Here is a 15932-nt window from a genome sequence, read left to right on the forward strand (position 1 = left end):
GTTGCAGTGGACCATCCATGAGTATCATCTCTGTTCATGGTATGAATTCCTCTGAGGAGGAGAGAGTTCTGAAAGGTCACCAGCCATATAACATGTGTGATCATTGTTTCCTAATTGGGGCCACTCTGAGCAGTGGGAAAAAATAGTTTGTGTGTCCTCTGTGAGTGCGGAGGGGTGAGAATCCTTTGTATCGTCACTGATTCTTTAATTTTTAGACTCTTAGGACCCACTGACTTTAATGGGGGGTTTGCTTCTATAGCGAGTGTGAGGTTTTGCAAAACACATTTCTAACCTTGAGGAAGCTGAAGGATAAATTGTACCTGTTGTATGAAAGAGGTTGGTGCAATAATTGTGTGTGTATGTTAAGGGTACTGTATGCATAGGTGTTACATTGGCTGTTAGAGATGAGTTTTGGATCAATGAAGTTTCAGATGAGAGTTAGTAATTTCAAAATGTTTATACGTGTCCATCCATCGTCAGGTTTTATGCTGTAGTATCTGAGCTCTTTCCTCATAAAAGAATCTGTAAATTGAAACAAAATGTTGCTCATCTAGTTGTATGCATAGAATATACCAAGAATTTCTGCAGGTGAAATTGTATCTGAAATGAAATTCTTCCATGTTAGTGGGTATATATTTTCTTTGTAGTGTTTGGTTCTTTCATTGCGTGTGTGTGTGCGTACCTGTATCAAAGACCTCCTACACACACCCGCATGTAAGCTAAACATGAACTCTGTGCCAAGTTTGCAGAAAAACTGAAATAACATGAAATTGACCTGGCTTCACTTGACTTACAGCCCTTAACTACAAATTGACAAATTTTTGCATCTGGAACCCAATCCAAAGCTCCTCAAAGTTCAGAAGTGTTCAGATCTGGAGATTTTGCTTATGCTTATTTCTAGTCTTGCTAAAACCCCCTAGAAGTTCAGCCTGTGTGTGTTGGAAGGCTTGCAAACCATTCACAAGACCCAGAGGCCATTTTTGCATCAGAGCCGAGTGGGGATGCTAACGCAGGTGGAACGTGGTGGGTTTTACAGAGAATAGCTGTGAGTTTAGGAGTGTGTTTGCATGAAAATGCCCTTGCTTGAAGTTGAAGGTCATAGCAGAACTGTGACGGGGCCACGTGAGTCAAGGGTGGAAAGATGTAAGTCCTTATGAACTGCTGAATTTTGCACTGTCTGCCTGTCCAATCTCGCCTTCTCTGAATTTTGCACTGTCTCTGTCCATTTCTCTCTAGAAATATGAATAAATATCACCTCAAAAGCATTTTGCTTCATTGATACAGCCAGGATTTCAGCCTGCTTTGCCACACCTTATCTGGACTCTTAAAGCTCCCATCCACTCAGCCTATGACATGGCAAGATTCCTGGGCTCTCTGCTTTCATTCAGGTGGCTTCTACCTCCTTCAGAATCTCCCTGGAGATTTCTCCATAGACTAGACACATGAACTATTGCTTCTCCTGCCCCTTTGCCTTTCCTAGGTTCATCAGTCAATGCAGCCCCCTTCCCTCCGGTTTCTGATAATCCCAGGGAAAATACTATCCTAGTTTAGACTCTTTAAATCCGTCTTTCTAGTATTCCCCCCACACACGCACACTAGTACTCTTAGTCAGCCTTCTCCTGGCCAGTCTGTACCTTGCTTTGCAAAGCCTCCTGCACATCCTGCTTATGGACTCTGCCAGGAGAGGGGGTCACTTAGCCTTGTTCGAAAGAAGGAACCAGGTTGGGGGTATTTTTCTTGCCATATTTGCCCTGGGCAGGCAACAGGCACAAGGGAAACAGATCTTTCTAGAGTATGAAGAAAGCTGGGAGAGATCAGAAAAGGTGCCACATTCCCTGTTCAGTTGGGTGCCAGTGTGCTAGCGCCCTCCCCATGTGTACCAGACCCCAGCCTTCTGTTGTGGTTGAAATCCATCAAAGGAAAATGATTGTCCATGTCCCCAGAGGAAGCTACAAAGTGCTCTCTCTGCTGCTGCACAGTCACAGCTGGACTTGACTGCTGGCTCCTTTGCTCCTGGAGCCACAGAGTTGTTCAAAGGATGGTGGATTTCTTTTTCTCTTTTGCTGTTTTTGTGCATGTGTTTTACTGTTTATGGATATTTTTTAAATCCTAGCCAATTACAGCAAACAGTGAGGAGATGAGCTGTGACAGTCTCATTTGTTTGTACATGTACAAGAGGGAGAGACAGGGAAGTGGAGTGGGGGAGTCGGTAGCACTTGGTACGAGCAGACTGGATTTGTGGAGGGGGGGGAAATGACCGAAAATCATCAGAGCATTGCCAATCTCCTATTGCTAGGTAACCCTGCCCCACCTCACTCTATTCTATCTACTTTATTTTATATATGTTCCCCATTCCTGTAGAGTCTGAGCCCTTCATAATTACTGTATTTACTCTCACAGGTATAGGTAGTCCTTTTATCCCCATTGTACAGGTGGGGAACTGAGGCACAGAGAGACTAAGTGACTTGCCCAAGGTCAAACGGGAAGTCTGTGGCAAAGCAGGAAATTTGACCCCGTGTCTCCCACATTCCAGGTTAACACCCTAACCACTGGACCATGCTGCTTCGTGCTTCAACCAATGACAGCGTCACGGATCAGCCAATGAAATTGCGCCCTGATGATCCAGTTCTTATTTCTTTTGTTTCATTGCTTGAAACTTTTTCTGCTCGGTATCCTGCATTGTGAAGATCTCTGTGTGGTTCGAATTGGTTTAGGGAATGCTTCAGCTCTCCTGTTTGTGTAGCTGAATTAATTTCTCTTTAAATGCTGCTCCGATCTTTCTCATATCCCCCCAGTCCAGGCTCTTCAACATTCCTTTCATCCTCTGCGCCTGAAGCATTATTGCCTCCAATGCTGCTCTTTTATATTGAGCAGGGAGGGGAGTTGATGCACAGACGCTGGCAGTCTGGCCTGTGGAAAGATCACGCCAGGCAGTATGGTGGTGTAGTTAGAGAATGGCACATTTAATGTTGAAAGGCAGCCTTGATTTTGACAAGTGAGGCTCACTCACTGTCTCCTGTCCCAGTCCTTCTCATGTGGGAGTCATTCTTCGCTTTGTCTAAATCCATTGGAAAAAGTGACTGGAGGTTGCATGAGAATGAAGGACAGGATGGCTCATGGAGGGAAGAAGTGGGGCATATGGATGGGGGCTAGTGTTCCTGTGCTGACTGTTCCTTTGAGCTCCCCATCAGATGCCCACCCAGGACTTGAGAACAGCCAAAGAGAATCCATCTGCTGATTTTAACTGAGCCCAGTGCATGCTGTGGTTGGACTTGGAGACTTAGTGAGTGTTGTACAACATTCCTGTGATCAATAAATTTCAGGGGTTTTATGTGTACTGGAATAACAGTGTCCACATGGAGGGGGTCTACCTGAAGAATCTCCCCCACTACCATAGACAAACCTTTAAAGCCTTTGATTTAAGCAGCTGCTACTAGCCTAGAATACAACACAGCACCTTGTGCATTAGGAAACAGGCAGAGAAGGGTTATCTGAATGGCTCTAAGAGTTCCTCTTTAGCTGCTAAAGAGAACGGTCTCTTGCCAACAGACTGGTCACAAGCAGCCTGGAGGAGAATTGGGAAGATCTGTGTGAAATAAGCCCAGTTTGCTCTCAGGTTTCTTCCTAGCTGAAAAGCCTCCACATGGCCTCATATGAATCTTGCACTCTGTTTTGTACGATGGGGTGCAATGGGGTTCCAATCCTTACTGGGGCATTGGAGCATTACAACAGTAGAGGAAACAATGAATTAAGTCAGTTTAACCCTTTGTTGGCAGTCATTGGGACCGAATGGACCACTGAGACAGAACTCATGCCAGCGAGTGTCTCCCTACCACAGCAGGGGGAAAAATAGGAACTGGAAGGTGCTGTAAAAACACCAAGCTCTCACTTTAAATCCTAAGGGTATTCCTGGTCCTGCTTGCAGGTTAGAGGCCTCTGTAAGGAAGTGTGAAGTCTGGTGCCTCAGCAATCAGTGTACAGGGAAATAGTAAAGTGGAGTGAGTTGTGTCCCTCTGGTTTGGGAAGCAGCCTGCTCTCTGGTTTTGGGTTCCTGTGTGCGTGATCATGCCAAATTTTAAGAAATAAAGTAGTGATACCTTGCAACCTTCCAGCCCAAATATTATGCTTTTAGCTAACTTTGCTGTATGTATGCTGTGAATGTAACTGGAGGGACTTTCTGGGTCATGTGGTCCAGTCCCCTGCTATCACAGGCAACCACAGCATAAGCATATCAAACTCCATCTTAAACTTAGTGAGGTGGTTTGTCTCATTCCTCCTATTGGGAGTTTGTTCCTGAAATGGGGAAGCTGTTGATAAATATGACTCCTGCCTCTCGGGTTGTTAATCCAGCACCTTCTACCAGTGTTAAACTCAGCGCAAACAGTCTTAAAAAAAGTACAAGGCACAAGAAGACTGGCAAAACAATCCCCTTCTCTTGCAATCCATTAGCATGCTCAATAATAATTAATAATAAGGCTTTATTTGATAGTGTCTTCTCTATCAGGCACATCTCATAATGTTTGAAAAATTAATTAGCCCAGTTACTGAATTAAATAGTAGTTTACAGGGGAGTGGGAAACTCAGCGATTAGTAGTGGGCTATGGATCTTTTCACATTTAGGTCAGGAGTGTGAATCCGGCTCAGGTTGGCAGGGATTTAAAAACAAAAAAACAAAACAAAAAAAAACCGTGTTATCTAATCACTGGTGGGTGCCCTGTGTGTGGGAAGAAATTGGGAAGTCTCAGATCAGTTCCTGGGTATCTTCACCATTAAAATCACCATTTACAGCAGGAATGAAGGGCTTGACTTTCACAAGTGCTGGGCACCTGCAGCTTGCACTAATTTCAACAGGAGTTGTGTGCCTTGGCTTGACACTAAGGTATAGTGGGAGACTGGTGCGTCGCCTTCCTGCGTTGTTCCTGTTTGGCTAAATAAAGGACTTCGTTCTCCAGGGCTGTCTACCTGGCACCTTTTACCTGCAGGAAATTGTGCATTAAAATCGCAACACACTGAGCAGCTGGTAGCGGGAGGGAGAAATGACTAGGCATAATGCAACTGCAGTATGTCCGAAGTTATGAGTGGATTTAAAAGAAAGTATTTAGGGATTAAACTAACTACCGTGTAAGAGCTTGTGAGCCCCGTGAGGAAGTGTGGTGTCAGGGCTAGCACAGACAGGTTCTGTTCCCATTCCTTTTGCTGAGCCATGGGGTGACCTTGCTGCTCTATGCCTCAGTTTCCCCGTCTGTCAAGTGGTGGGTAATAATCCCGAGTTGCAGGCAGTAATTAATGTTTGCGGTGGGCTTGGAGCTTCGCTGCGCTAGAAGGAGCAAAGTGGCCGCGGTAGCTGAAATGGGTGGCCGCGAAAAGGCGGGCTTGTGGGGAGGAGGGGGTTAAAGTGGGAGAGCCCCGCAGCGGCTCCGCGTTGCTCAGTGCGGCGGGGGGGGCCGGAGCCCGGGCGCTGGTCACTGATGGAGTCGCTGCCATGACAACCCCGGGAAGGCAGCGCCCGGGCGGGCGAGCTCCGAGGCGATGCTCCCGGCCGGGAGGGAGCGCGCAGCTGGGCTGCTGAAAGTGGGGGCAGCCGCCGGCTCCTGCGCGCCTCTGCTGCGCGCCTCTCGCCTCCCGCCGGCCGCCGCGTCCTGCCCGCGCTGAGCAGAGCCGAGCAGAGCCGAGCCGGGGCCAGCCGGGCTCCTGCCCCGCGCCCGCCGGAGATCGGAGCCGCACAAGTTGCAGGGGCGGAGCGGACTGCGGTGCCCGGCGCCCGCGGAGGCCCCTGCCCGGCTCCTCACTTTCTCGCTGCTGCCGGGAGAGCCGGTCGCCAGAGCCCCAGAGATGGGAGTTTAGAGCTCGGGGGGCAGGGATCGCCTGGGCAAAGTGAGCTTCCGAACTGTTCGTGGGAAGAGCCGGCTGGAGAAGCCCCCCGCGCCCCTCTCCTATCCCCTGCACCCCGGTGCCCCCTTCCTCCTCCCTCGCCCAAGGAATACTGGGGACTCCCTCCGGATGCTCGGGTCCCTGAGGCTGGATTGCCAGGGGCGCTGCTGATCTCCGAGGAGCTCCCGCCCTGTTTGCCTCTTTCCCCCTGGTTTCTCCTGCTTGCCTTGTCGGGTGTGTTTCTGGCCTTTTGGAAAGTCCCCGCTGCCCAGGATGGGGGTCGGCGGGTGCTTAGTCGTGCCCTGGAGGTGCCTCGTCGTCCTCTGTCTCAGGCTGGTCTTCCTTGTGCCCGCAGGAGTGCCCGTGCGCAGTGGAGATGCCACCTTCCCCAAAGCTATGGACAACGTGACCGTCAGACAAGGGGAGAGCGCCACCCTCAGGTAGGAGCAGATGCTTTTCTTCTGGGTATCTACAGGGGTGTTGCTCTGTGGGTGCTCCAGCCCCAGGTGCATGCCAGGGGCTTTCGATGCCACATTGCTACAGGGGGTGGCTTCTGCTTAGCCTGGGTTCTGGCTGGTTTTGTCCTGAGTGGAGCAGGATAAGACCCCTGAGTCGGGGAAGAAAATGCAAGGCTGAGTCTGGGACTACTGCATTTGGGGCAAGTGGGCTGGGAGTGTGGTGGAAGGGGGACAGGGAGGGTTGCTGATGTAGGGAAGTGGCTGTCGGTTCAGAGAACGCCACGGTGTCTGCAAAGGAATGAAGAGGGCAAATTCTGTTACCCACTTGGCACTGGAATGCTGCTGCCACACAGGGGGCAGGCAGGCAAATATAGATGCCAGGCAGTGAGATCTGGATGCCAGGCAGGGAGTTACCATTCACTGACACCCCAATTCCTTTCCTTAAAGTTACTGAAAGGGAAGGGAAGTGGGAATTAGTCTTTACACCTCTGTGCCAGTATCTGCTTGGATTGCCAGCATGGTGTTTAAGGCTCTGGCATCTCTGGCAATGCTGGGGCGGTGGCTGGGTCACTTTGTAGAACATGTGGGCTTGTGTGTGCCTGTATTTTGGGATTGGGAGAGAGCTGGTCCTCTGAGGCTGATGTTGCTGTTAAAGATGCCTCTGAGCATGTCCAATAAACATGAGCTGGGCTTGTGTGTTTGCAAAGTATAAATGGTGCTGAAGTTTGAGTCCCCTGTTTGGTTTGCAGGCACCGACAGGCTTGTAGTGAGCCAGAAGCGGGCTCTTTTTGGCACGAGAGGGGCAGAGTGAGGAGCAGCCGTAAAGTCTCAGGGATGGGAGGGGTGTCAGTTTGGTGCCAGGCATGGCGGGTGCAAACACCAGCGTGCCTCGCCTGCAGAACTGCTCATTAAAATCCCATTGCATGCACGCTCTGGCGTGGCAGGGGGGGGTCCACTCCCTGCAGGCATTAACTCTTTGGAGTGTTCAGAGACAGCTAGGGGCATTGCCCTCCTCCTCTGTTAGCCTTGCTGGGGGGCTGTTTAAAGGGAAGAAGAGATGAGCTTTATTCAAGAGATGTAGAGGCTGAGGATGCTGCCAAACACACAATGTCTCAGTTCGCAATCAATGCGATATCTAGGTTGTCCTTTGCCTGGACACCCATTCCTCCTCTGGCAGCAGACGGACATGGTCGTCTAATAGGTCTCTTCTGTCTCCGATGATGAGGATCTTTCTTTTTTTTTCCTTTTCTTTTCTTTAAATGATTGGTTTTAATTGCAAGCTTCACAACCGGCGATTAAAACTCTCTGGTGCTCAGGGGCGACTTTTTAGTGGCCGCATGTTGCACCGGCGCTGCATGACCATCTGCGGGGTGTGTCAGGCAAAATCTAAACTCTCCTCTGCGTCAGTGAGTGGAGCAGTGCCAAGCATGGGCAAAAAGTGGGGCTGGCTCCAGGGGAGAAGCCATGGAATGCTGGTTGAGTGTCTCTTTTGGAGTGGTGCAGGGAAAAGAAATGAAATTAGGGCCATGTACTGCCCCTGGAAATATAATCACAATGCCAATGTAGAGACTATGCCTCACAGGTTCCTCCAGCTGGGTTGCTGTCAATTCCCTCCTAGCCTGCACCTGCTTGCTCGCTGCAGGATTCCTGGGTTTCGAGGATCCCAGTAGCAGAAGAGAAGGGTGGTTGTCCCTCGTATCTGATCCGCATTAGCCTGGCTGTGTGTGAGGCTGCCTAGTATTGGAAAAAACAGGGGGTGACCCAGGTCAGGGCTAAGCCTGCTGAGCTCTTTTGGGAGAAGCTTGCCTGTGACTCCCACCATGAGCAGCACTGCCCAGTGTTCAGAGGCCAGTCCTTCATTTGTGACCAGAATGCATGCAAAAGGCACAGGATCCGGCAGGGGCATGTGGGCACCAGGCAGCAAAGGTGACACTAGGATACAGACCAGGGGGCTGGCACTGACTGACACCCCAGTTCTCTCCCTCCCACCCCCCAAGTTACTCAAAGGGAAGGAGAATGTGAATTGGTCTTTATGTCTCTGTGTCAGGTCTGACTAGAGTGGCAGTGGGGCGGGGGGATTCTGGCAGTGCTGGAGGTGTATCCTGGTCACTTGGTTCTAATGTAAGCCTGGGCACTTTGTGCGCGATAGACACGTACTCTACTGCGAGTGGTGCTGTGGTGTCAGCCTGGAACAAAGGATCAATAGCGTGAGTCAGCAGCTGGGTCATTTCCCTTTTTATGAATGAGGCCCGTGGGAAAGAGTGAAAAATCCAGCACAAAGATGGGCTGCCACAGGGAACGGTGGGTTCAGTTGAGCAGGCAGCAGTGGTGTGATTGAATGCATTCAGCCAGCACCTCGGGACAGCAGTGTGCTTTGCTGAGTTTAACACTAGAGCCCATCCACCACAGGAGCTTAATGAGAGACAATGTTTGGCAACAGACGTCCATAGACACAAACACCCGTGCACCAATATGCATGAAGAGATGCCCGTTTACACCTTGCATGCATTCCCAGGAACGTGCGAACCATGTGAGCGTAATACCCTTGTAGTGGCCATTGCACATCAAAGATAACAGCCTACTAATATATCATCTCATGGAGTTAGTCCTTTAGCTCAAGTGGTAGAGGACTGTGTTTTGGCTGCTTCTGAGTTCTACCCCTGCTGATGACCCGTGTTGAGAATCATTATTCAGGCAGTCATACTCTTGGCTACACACAACATATGTAGGCTCACAGATGCCCATTCCCACACATGTGCTTATAGACATGCAAACCATGCGTATGCCCTACACCCATATGCATGAGCATGTGCACTGTGCTCACCTGTGACTTCACACGTGCGCTCACATGGGCACACAGGCAGTCACAGACACTTGTGGGCACGCCCGCTTTGAGCTGTGCAGTAGTTACTGGCTGGTGGGGAAAAGTGCAGGAAAATAACGATTTCCAAGATAGGAAAGCAAAGACGCATGAGCGTCTCTTGCACTCTCTCCTCACCCTCCTTGTCCGAAGCCTGATGGCAGAGGCTGGCTCCATGTGTAACTATTGATCTGTTGTTTGAGTTAACTTGTTCTGAATGGTAATGCTCTTCAGAGAAGCTTGTGCTGATCACTGTCCTTCCCCATCACCACCAATGGGTTTCTCCTCTGACCCTGTAGGTGGACAATGCCCTCTCAACTGCTGGCAGCATGGAAGTTAATGGAAGTGACTCAAAGAAAAGGCTTCCTTGTTTCCAGCTGATTTCCGTTTGAGTCTGGAAAGCAGCAAACTGCAGCAAAGGAGTTTGAAGGAAGCAGGAGGCTCTGGAGTTTTGTTCTTGTCCTTTCACAGCCAGCAAAGGGAACACAAGTTTAATAACTTGACTGCCAAAGAAGCAGATTCCCTGGAGCACTATGAGAGTCCTGGACGCGCCCCCCCCCCCCCCGCCCCCCCGGCCACCTTCTGTCACATTAGCCAATGAGGTTGTTATAAACTCTGTCCACGCTGTCCTTGAGAATGAAGTTAATTCAGCGCTTGTGAAAGGCACCAGATTGCAACCCTGGGGAGACTGAAGGCCAGTCTTTGTCCACAGCACTGTTACAGTCTGAACAGTGACCAGCGAAACGCCTCACACTGCCCCATGCCAACGTGCTTTCATCCTGGCATAGAACAATCTCTATCACAGGGTTAAAGAAGGGTCCACTCTCCCTGGTCCATTAAGTCCTTGACCTCTCTGCTCAAGGGCCGAGCTAATGTCTGTTACAGGATCATTTTAGGAGAGGCGGCACACCTGTCAAGGGGCAACCAGGCTGAGTAGCCACTAATTCATTAGATCAATGCCAAAGATCAGTTATTAGATCCGGGTTCTTGACCTAGCTGTCATGACTGTAAGGGAGATCATGCATGGCTGTCGAGGGGTCACAACTACCCTGTCCTTCCTGTATTGCTAAGTAGGAAAGGGGTCCTGGCTAGATAAAAGCACCTGCCAGTATGGGGTTCCAGATGGAAAAGGCTGAGAACCACTGCATTAGATGGTTCTGAATGATGGGCATTACCTGAAAAGACTGACTCAAACTGGTGGCCTAGATATGAAATGTGACATTGCCTATACCAGTCCCCAGAGCTGCAAGTGTTGTGTGTCATCCCCCTAACCCCCCGCTCAAGCACAAGCTGTGGGGAACAAAGGTTTTATCCATGCTATAAGACTATTTCCAGGTCCAGTTTCAGCCCAGCCTGAAGATATTATCTCATACATGGTACTATTAACATTATTCAGTGTTAATGATAGGTGACAATGTTCCCATCACAGACAAACTAACCTGAACCTTCTCCCAAAACTTGAACCAAGCCCAATTTTGGGGGGGATTTTTGAAAAAAAAAGTTTGGTTAATGTTAAAAAACAACAACAACAACAACAAAGGCCTGGATTCTAATCTCACCTAAACTGGCATAGATCAGTTAGTAGCTTTGTTGGTATCAATGGAGCTACCCTACTGTAAAGCTGACATGAGATGAGAATTATTTAGATTTCCAGTAATAAAGGACTCCTGTCCAAGGTCCCAGGTGTCTTGACACATCATTAATAAATGAATGCTCCCAACATAAGAACGGCCATACTAGGTCAGACCAAAGGTCCATCCAACCCAATATCCTGTCTGCCAACAGTGGCCAATGCCAAGTGCCCCAGCGGGTAGTGAACCTAACGGGTAATGATCAAGTGATCTCTCTCCTGCCATCCATCTCCACCCTCTGACAAACAGAGTCTAGGGACACCATTCCTTAACCATCCTGGCTAATAGCCATTAATGGACTTAACTCCCATGAATTTATCTAGTTCTCTTTTAAACCGTTATAGTCCTACCTTCACAACCTCCTCAGGTAAGGAGTTCCACAGTGTGCTGTGTGAAGAAGAACTTTCTTTTGTTTGTTTTAAACCTGCTGCCCATTAATTTCATTTGTGGCCCCTAGTTCTTATATTATGGAAACAAGTAGATAACTTTCCCTTCACTTCCACAAGAAGTCAGCCACCTACAGTAACTCCTTTAACCTCTTCATCATTATAGGAAGATTGAGGCCTGTCATCTTCCGTTCCATTGTCCTCTATGCTTCCCGTTTCTAGCTGGACCAGAAGCACTGATATACCATGAATGACACTCCTCTTGCATGTGTCTAACAAAGTGGGTATTCACCCACAAAAGCTTATGCTCCAATACTTCTGTTAGTCTGTAAGGTGCCACAGGACTCTTTGTTGCCTTTTACAGATCCAGACTAACGCGGCTACCCCACTGGCACTTGACTCCTCTTACTATGTTTCCAGCTTGACTGGAACCAGGAAGTGCCAGATGCTGCATGAAAAGTTGGCAAGTGGGTGCATTGCCTCGAATCCCGCTGTTTTGTTGTCATAGGGTACGTCTACTCTGCAGCCAGGAGCACCTGAACCCCTTGGGCAGCTAGTCCAAGCCAGGATTTGTGTTCTCCCCAGTTATGCTGCTATTTTAGCATGCTACCTCAAGCAGAGCTAGCATGTCTGTCTGCCTGAGCTGAGACGCATGCTCCCAGCTGCAATGTAGATGTACCAGCAGAGAATATCCATCCTGGCAATTTCACTCCACACTTTAAGTCTTGATCTTGGAATTGCATCAGCATCTGATGACATTTGTACTCCTGTTTTTTGTACCCATACAGCATTGCACTGCAGTCACTGGTGCCCCCAAGGAGGCCACAGGCCCCCGTGGGTCCTAGTTCAGGATTGGGGTAATTTTTTTGCAGGAATTTTATACATTTTTGCCTGGGTTTGCTTGATGTGGAGTGGACTCCCTACATTTTTGCATTTGAATTGAATAACTCCAGATGTCCACGCTGAACACAGCGGACTTTTGCTTGGATTTGGCTCCTAGCCCCAGAGTTTCCTGTGGTCTCGACTTAGGTCCTGCAAAACTGCAACATGTTTTTCCATGGACCCTTTTGCAACATTTTTCACGGCTATATTTTGCATATTCATTTCACCCAGTATTGCTCCCCTGGAATAATATTGGGGAATTGGCAACTTGGCTCCATACCAAAACAAGCCTGTTTTCACTTGGACACATGGACACTACTATGAAACTTTCCAGTTCCTAAGTGAAAAAAGAATATGAAACTTCCAGTTCCTAAGTGAAAAAAGAACCTGGCTTAGGAAAAAAAGGCCTGTTTCCTCTGAAAATGGTCCCAGTTTAATATTTCCAACACACGGGCTGATTTCTGATTTGCAGCCAATTGGGGGCAGTGCTCAGATTTCAAGCCTTTCACATGTCTGTTCATATTTCACCCACATCAGGCTTTCACTGAGAACTGAAAAGAGGCTGAAATTCCCTCAAAACCTTTGCTTGGTTCCTCTGAAACTCCTGCAAATCTTCCAGCTCAAGTGCTGGAGTTTGCTCTGAGTTTTTCCTCTGGTCCACAGCTGAGAATGCAGCTTGTGGGTTTTTCCCCCTGCTCCCACTAGTGGAAACACAAGGCAAAAATCAGCCCAAGCAGCCTGCGCCTTTGGTTCACCACTTACAGCAGGACTCAGCTTTGCTCCGCTGTTGCTTGTCTCTTTTGGATATTTGAGCACATTAATGAATACTGGAATCTCACCCTCTTCCGTGCCAAGCACAGCCCCTGATTCCGGCCCAATTGCAGGCTGCCAGAGTTGAGTGATGGGAAATCTCTCCTGCGGTTTTTGGTCTGCTGCCAGTGGTTTGTAATCAATGAGCTGAGAGAGTCTCTGCCAGGATGCAGGGGACAGAAAAGCTCCTTCCCAGCCATCACTCTGAAGGACCCTGGGCAGGGATCTCTTAGGACAATCTGAGTGCTGGGCCTCATGCTCCCCTCCCCCCACCCAGCAGGATGTCCACTGCTGGAAGGACTCGTGCTCTTTTGAAAAGAAGCTGGAGCAGGGCCAAGGGCAGCAGGGGCAGGTGGAAGTGGATGGGCAGTGCCAGGCATTCAGTGGATGGGACAGTGCAGGTGGTGAGTGGAGCGCAGTGGGTGAAATGGGGCAGCAGGCAGAGCTAAACCGGTGAAGGTAGAGTGGGACAGCCACCATCCCCATGCAGGTGGAGGGCAGCCGTCGGAAGTGGGGCAGCGATGAGGAACGGCACCGTGAGTCGCATGGTTTCGTACTTTGCAGCCCTGTGTACAATACGCCATGTGTTCCTGGATCCCAGTCCCTCCCTGAAGGGGCGCTGCTTCAGTCATGTGGGGACTTTTTCACACCTCTCCATCACGCCAATGAGGTCAGAGTCAGCCTGAGTCTCTCACCATTCACCCCAGCACTCCCAGCATGCTTGTACACCCATCCAACTCCCTGCTAGTGGATCAGTACTCATGTTCCTTTCCAGGGCTCAGGCCCCCAGCATGCTGTTCCCATGAAATATTCATCCCATTCTGATGTCTCGAATGTTCACCACTTGGTATTTTTTTCACCTTCTGCACTTGTTCATTTCAGAGCTTCATCGGGTAAAGAACAGAACTCCTACCTGCTTTTTCCTCCCGGCTTGCTCACAGATGGGTTCTTTGGGGGATTGGTCTGGGCTTTCTGCTTCTGACTTCCAAAGCAGAGGAGCAGTCACCCTGCTTCTGCTGCTCCCTGAGCTGTAAAAGAGTCCACAGCTGTGGAGGCAGCCTGACAATACTGTATGTGTGCAAGGCCAGGATAGAATTAAGCCACTGACTCATTTGACGCTATCATGAACAACTTCTTCTGGTCCCTTTAGTGCCTTGTTCACTCTGCCTTGATCCCCTGCTGCTCCACATGGATCACGGGAACCTCATTTTGGGTCATGGGAGTGTCTTCTATTTCCCTTCCAGGCCCAATCCCTTTAAAGATTTGTGATCTCTGGAAGGGAGAGGCTGGCAAACCAACAATTAAATAGATTTTGTGCTAAGGCCTTTGCATAAAGGTGTGTGTGTGTGTGTATGAGCCACAGAACACATTTCCGCCCATATTCACTCACCCTCCAAGTACCACCTTCACCATGAAAATCATTGCAAATTGTAGGGGGGAGCACTGGGAGTCAGAACCCCTGGGTTCCATCCCGAGCTCTGCCTCGCCTTTCAGCAAGTCATGTCACCTTTCGCCCGTAAAATCGGGTGCCCTGCAGCGCACTTTAAGCTCGTCACTCAAAAGGGGCTGTGGAAGCATGGAGCATTATTACCAGTGTGTATTGTTCAAAGGAAGCTTGTTTGCAGCCTCTAAGTCAATTGCTTTGCTCACGGTGGCATGTTTTTATAAAGAGAGTTTATTGCTAATGTGACATGTTAGTACATCTCGGTGACGGGAGAGAGGTGGCTGAGATGGAACCAGGTTTAAGTGGAAACAGTTGGGATATGCGTGGATTTTTAAGTGCCATTTTCATCTAAGCCGGGGGAAGGTTTCCCTTGATATTTTTTTCTGATAGAGGGGCTGCCTGTAGAGTATCATGTGCTCTGGACCTGTCTGAAGGAGTGTCCCAGTTTATGGAGGAGTGAATGCAATGAGTGATGGCAGCTCGTGGAGGCCTGGGTCAGTGAAGCCATGGCTATAAGGAATTTCAGGTGGGTTGGTATAGCTCAGGGGTCGGCAACCTTTTAGACGTGGTGTGCCGAGTCTTCATTTATTCACTCTAATTCAAGGTTTCGTGTGCCAGTAATACATTTTAACGTTTTTAGAAGGCCTCTCTTTGTCTATTTTATATAACTAATTTATTGTCATATGTAAAGTAAACAAGGTTTTCAAAATGTTTAAGAAGCTTCATTTAAAATTAAATTAAAATGCTGATCTTACACCACTGGCCTGTTCAGTCTGCTGCTAGCCCAGGGTTCTGTTCACCTAGGCCAGCAGCAAGGACCAGCGGCTGGGACCCCAGCTGGCAAGAGGCCGGCAGCCAGAACCTGGGGCTGGCAGTGGACTGAGTGGGGCCGGCGGTCGGGATCCCAGACCGACAGTGGGCTGAGCGGCTCAGCCCGCTGCCACTCAGCCCGCTGCTGGTCTGGGGTCCCGGCCCTGCCCACATGGAATGGGTACCTACCTTCTCCCTGGTTTGAGCCCATTCCCTTCCTCTCTCTCTGCTCTGAGCTGATGGCTGGCGTGCATTGAGCACAGGGCTGGGGGTGAAGGAGCAGGCTGGGGGTTGGGGTGTAGGGTCTGGACGGGAGCTAGAATGAAGGAAGGGGCTCAGGATTGGGGCAGAAGGTTTGGGTGTGGGGTGCTTACCTGGGCAGCTCCTATTTGGTGTGAGGGGTGCAGGTGGGAATGGGGGGGGCAGTGCAGGAACTCTCATTTGGTTCTCAGGGTGGGGGTGGGGATGTGGGGGATGCAGGAGTCAAGATATGGGGTGGGGGGGCTGGGTAGGTGTGGGGGGGCTGGAGTTGGCTGGGGTCAAGGGTGTTGCAGGGGTCAGAGCAGAGGACTAGGGGTGTGTGAGGGGGTGCAGGGGTCAGAGCAGAGGACTAGGGGTGTGTGTGGGGGTGCAGGGGTCAGAGCAGAGGACTGGGCGTGTGTGAGGGGGTGCAGGGGTCAGAGCAGCGGACTGGGGGTGTGTGAGGGAGTACAGGGGTCAGAGCAGAGGACTGGAGGTGTGTGAGGGGGTGCAGGGGTCAGAGCAGAGGACTGGGAGTGT

At 49.8% G+C, this 15932-nt stretch overlaps 1 protein-coding gene across 10 annotated transcripts in view; it reads left to right on the forward strand.

Moving 5' to 3' along the window:
- NTM (neurotrimin) overlaps nt 1-15932 on the forward strand; it is a 731054-nt gene that overhangs the window by 442332 nt on the left and 272790 nt on the right. For 9 of the 10 annotated variants that reach the window (XM_030538346.1, XM_030538347.1, XM_030538349.1 and 6 more), the window contains exon 1: nt 6019-6311. In XM_030538346.1, the coding sequence (XP_030394206.1) occupies nt 6145-6311 (167 nt within the window). In that variant the 5' untranslated portion in view covers nt 6019-6144. Of the gene's footprint in view, nt 1-6018; nt 6312-15932 lie in introns of those variants that run through there. The other variant, XM_030538348.1, reaches the window with a different exon arrangement.

The sequence above is a fragment of the Gopherus evgoodei genome, chromosome 19 (genome assembly GCF_007399415.2).
Source record: "Gopherus evgoodei ecotype Sinaloan lineage chromosome 19, rGopEvg1_v1.p, whole genome shotgun sequence".
NCBI lineage: Eukaryota > Metazoa > Chordata > Testudines > Testudinidae > Gopherus > Gopherus evgoodei.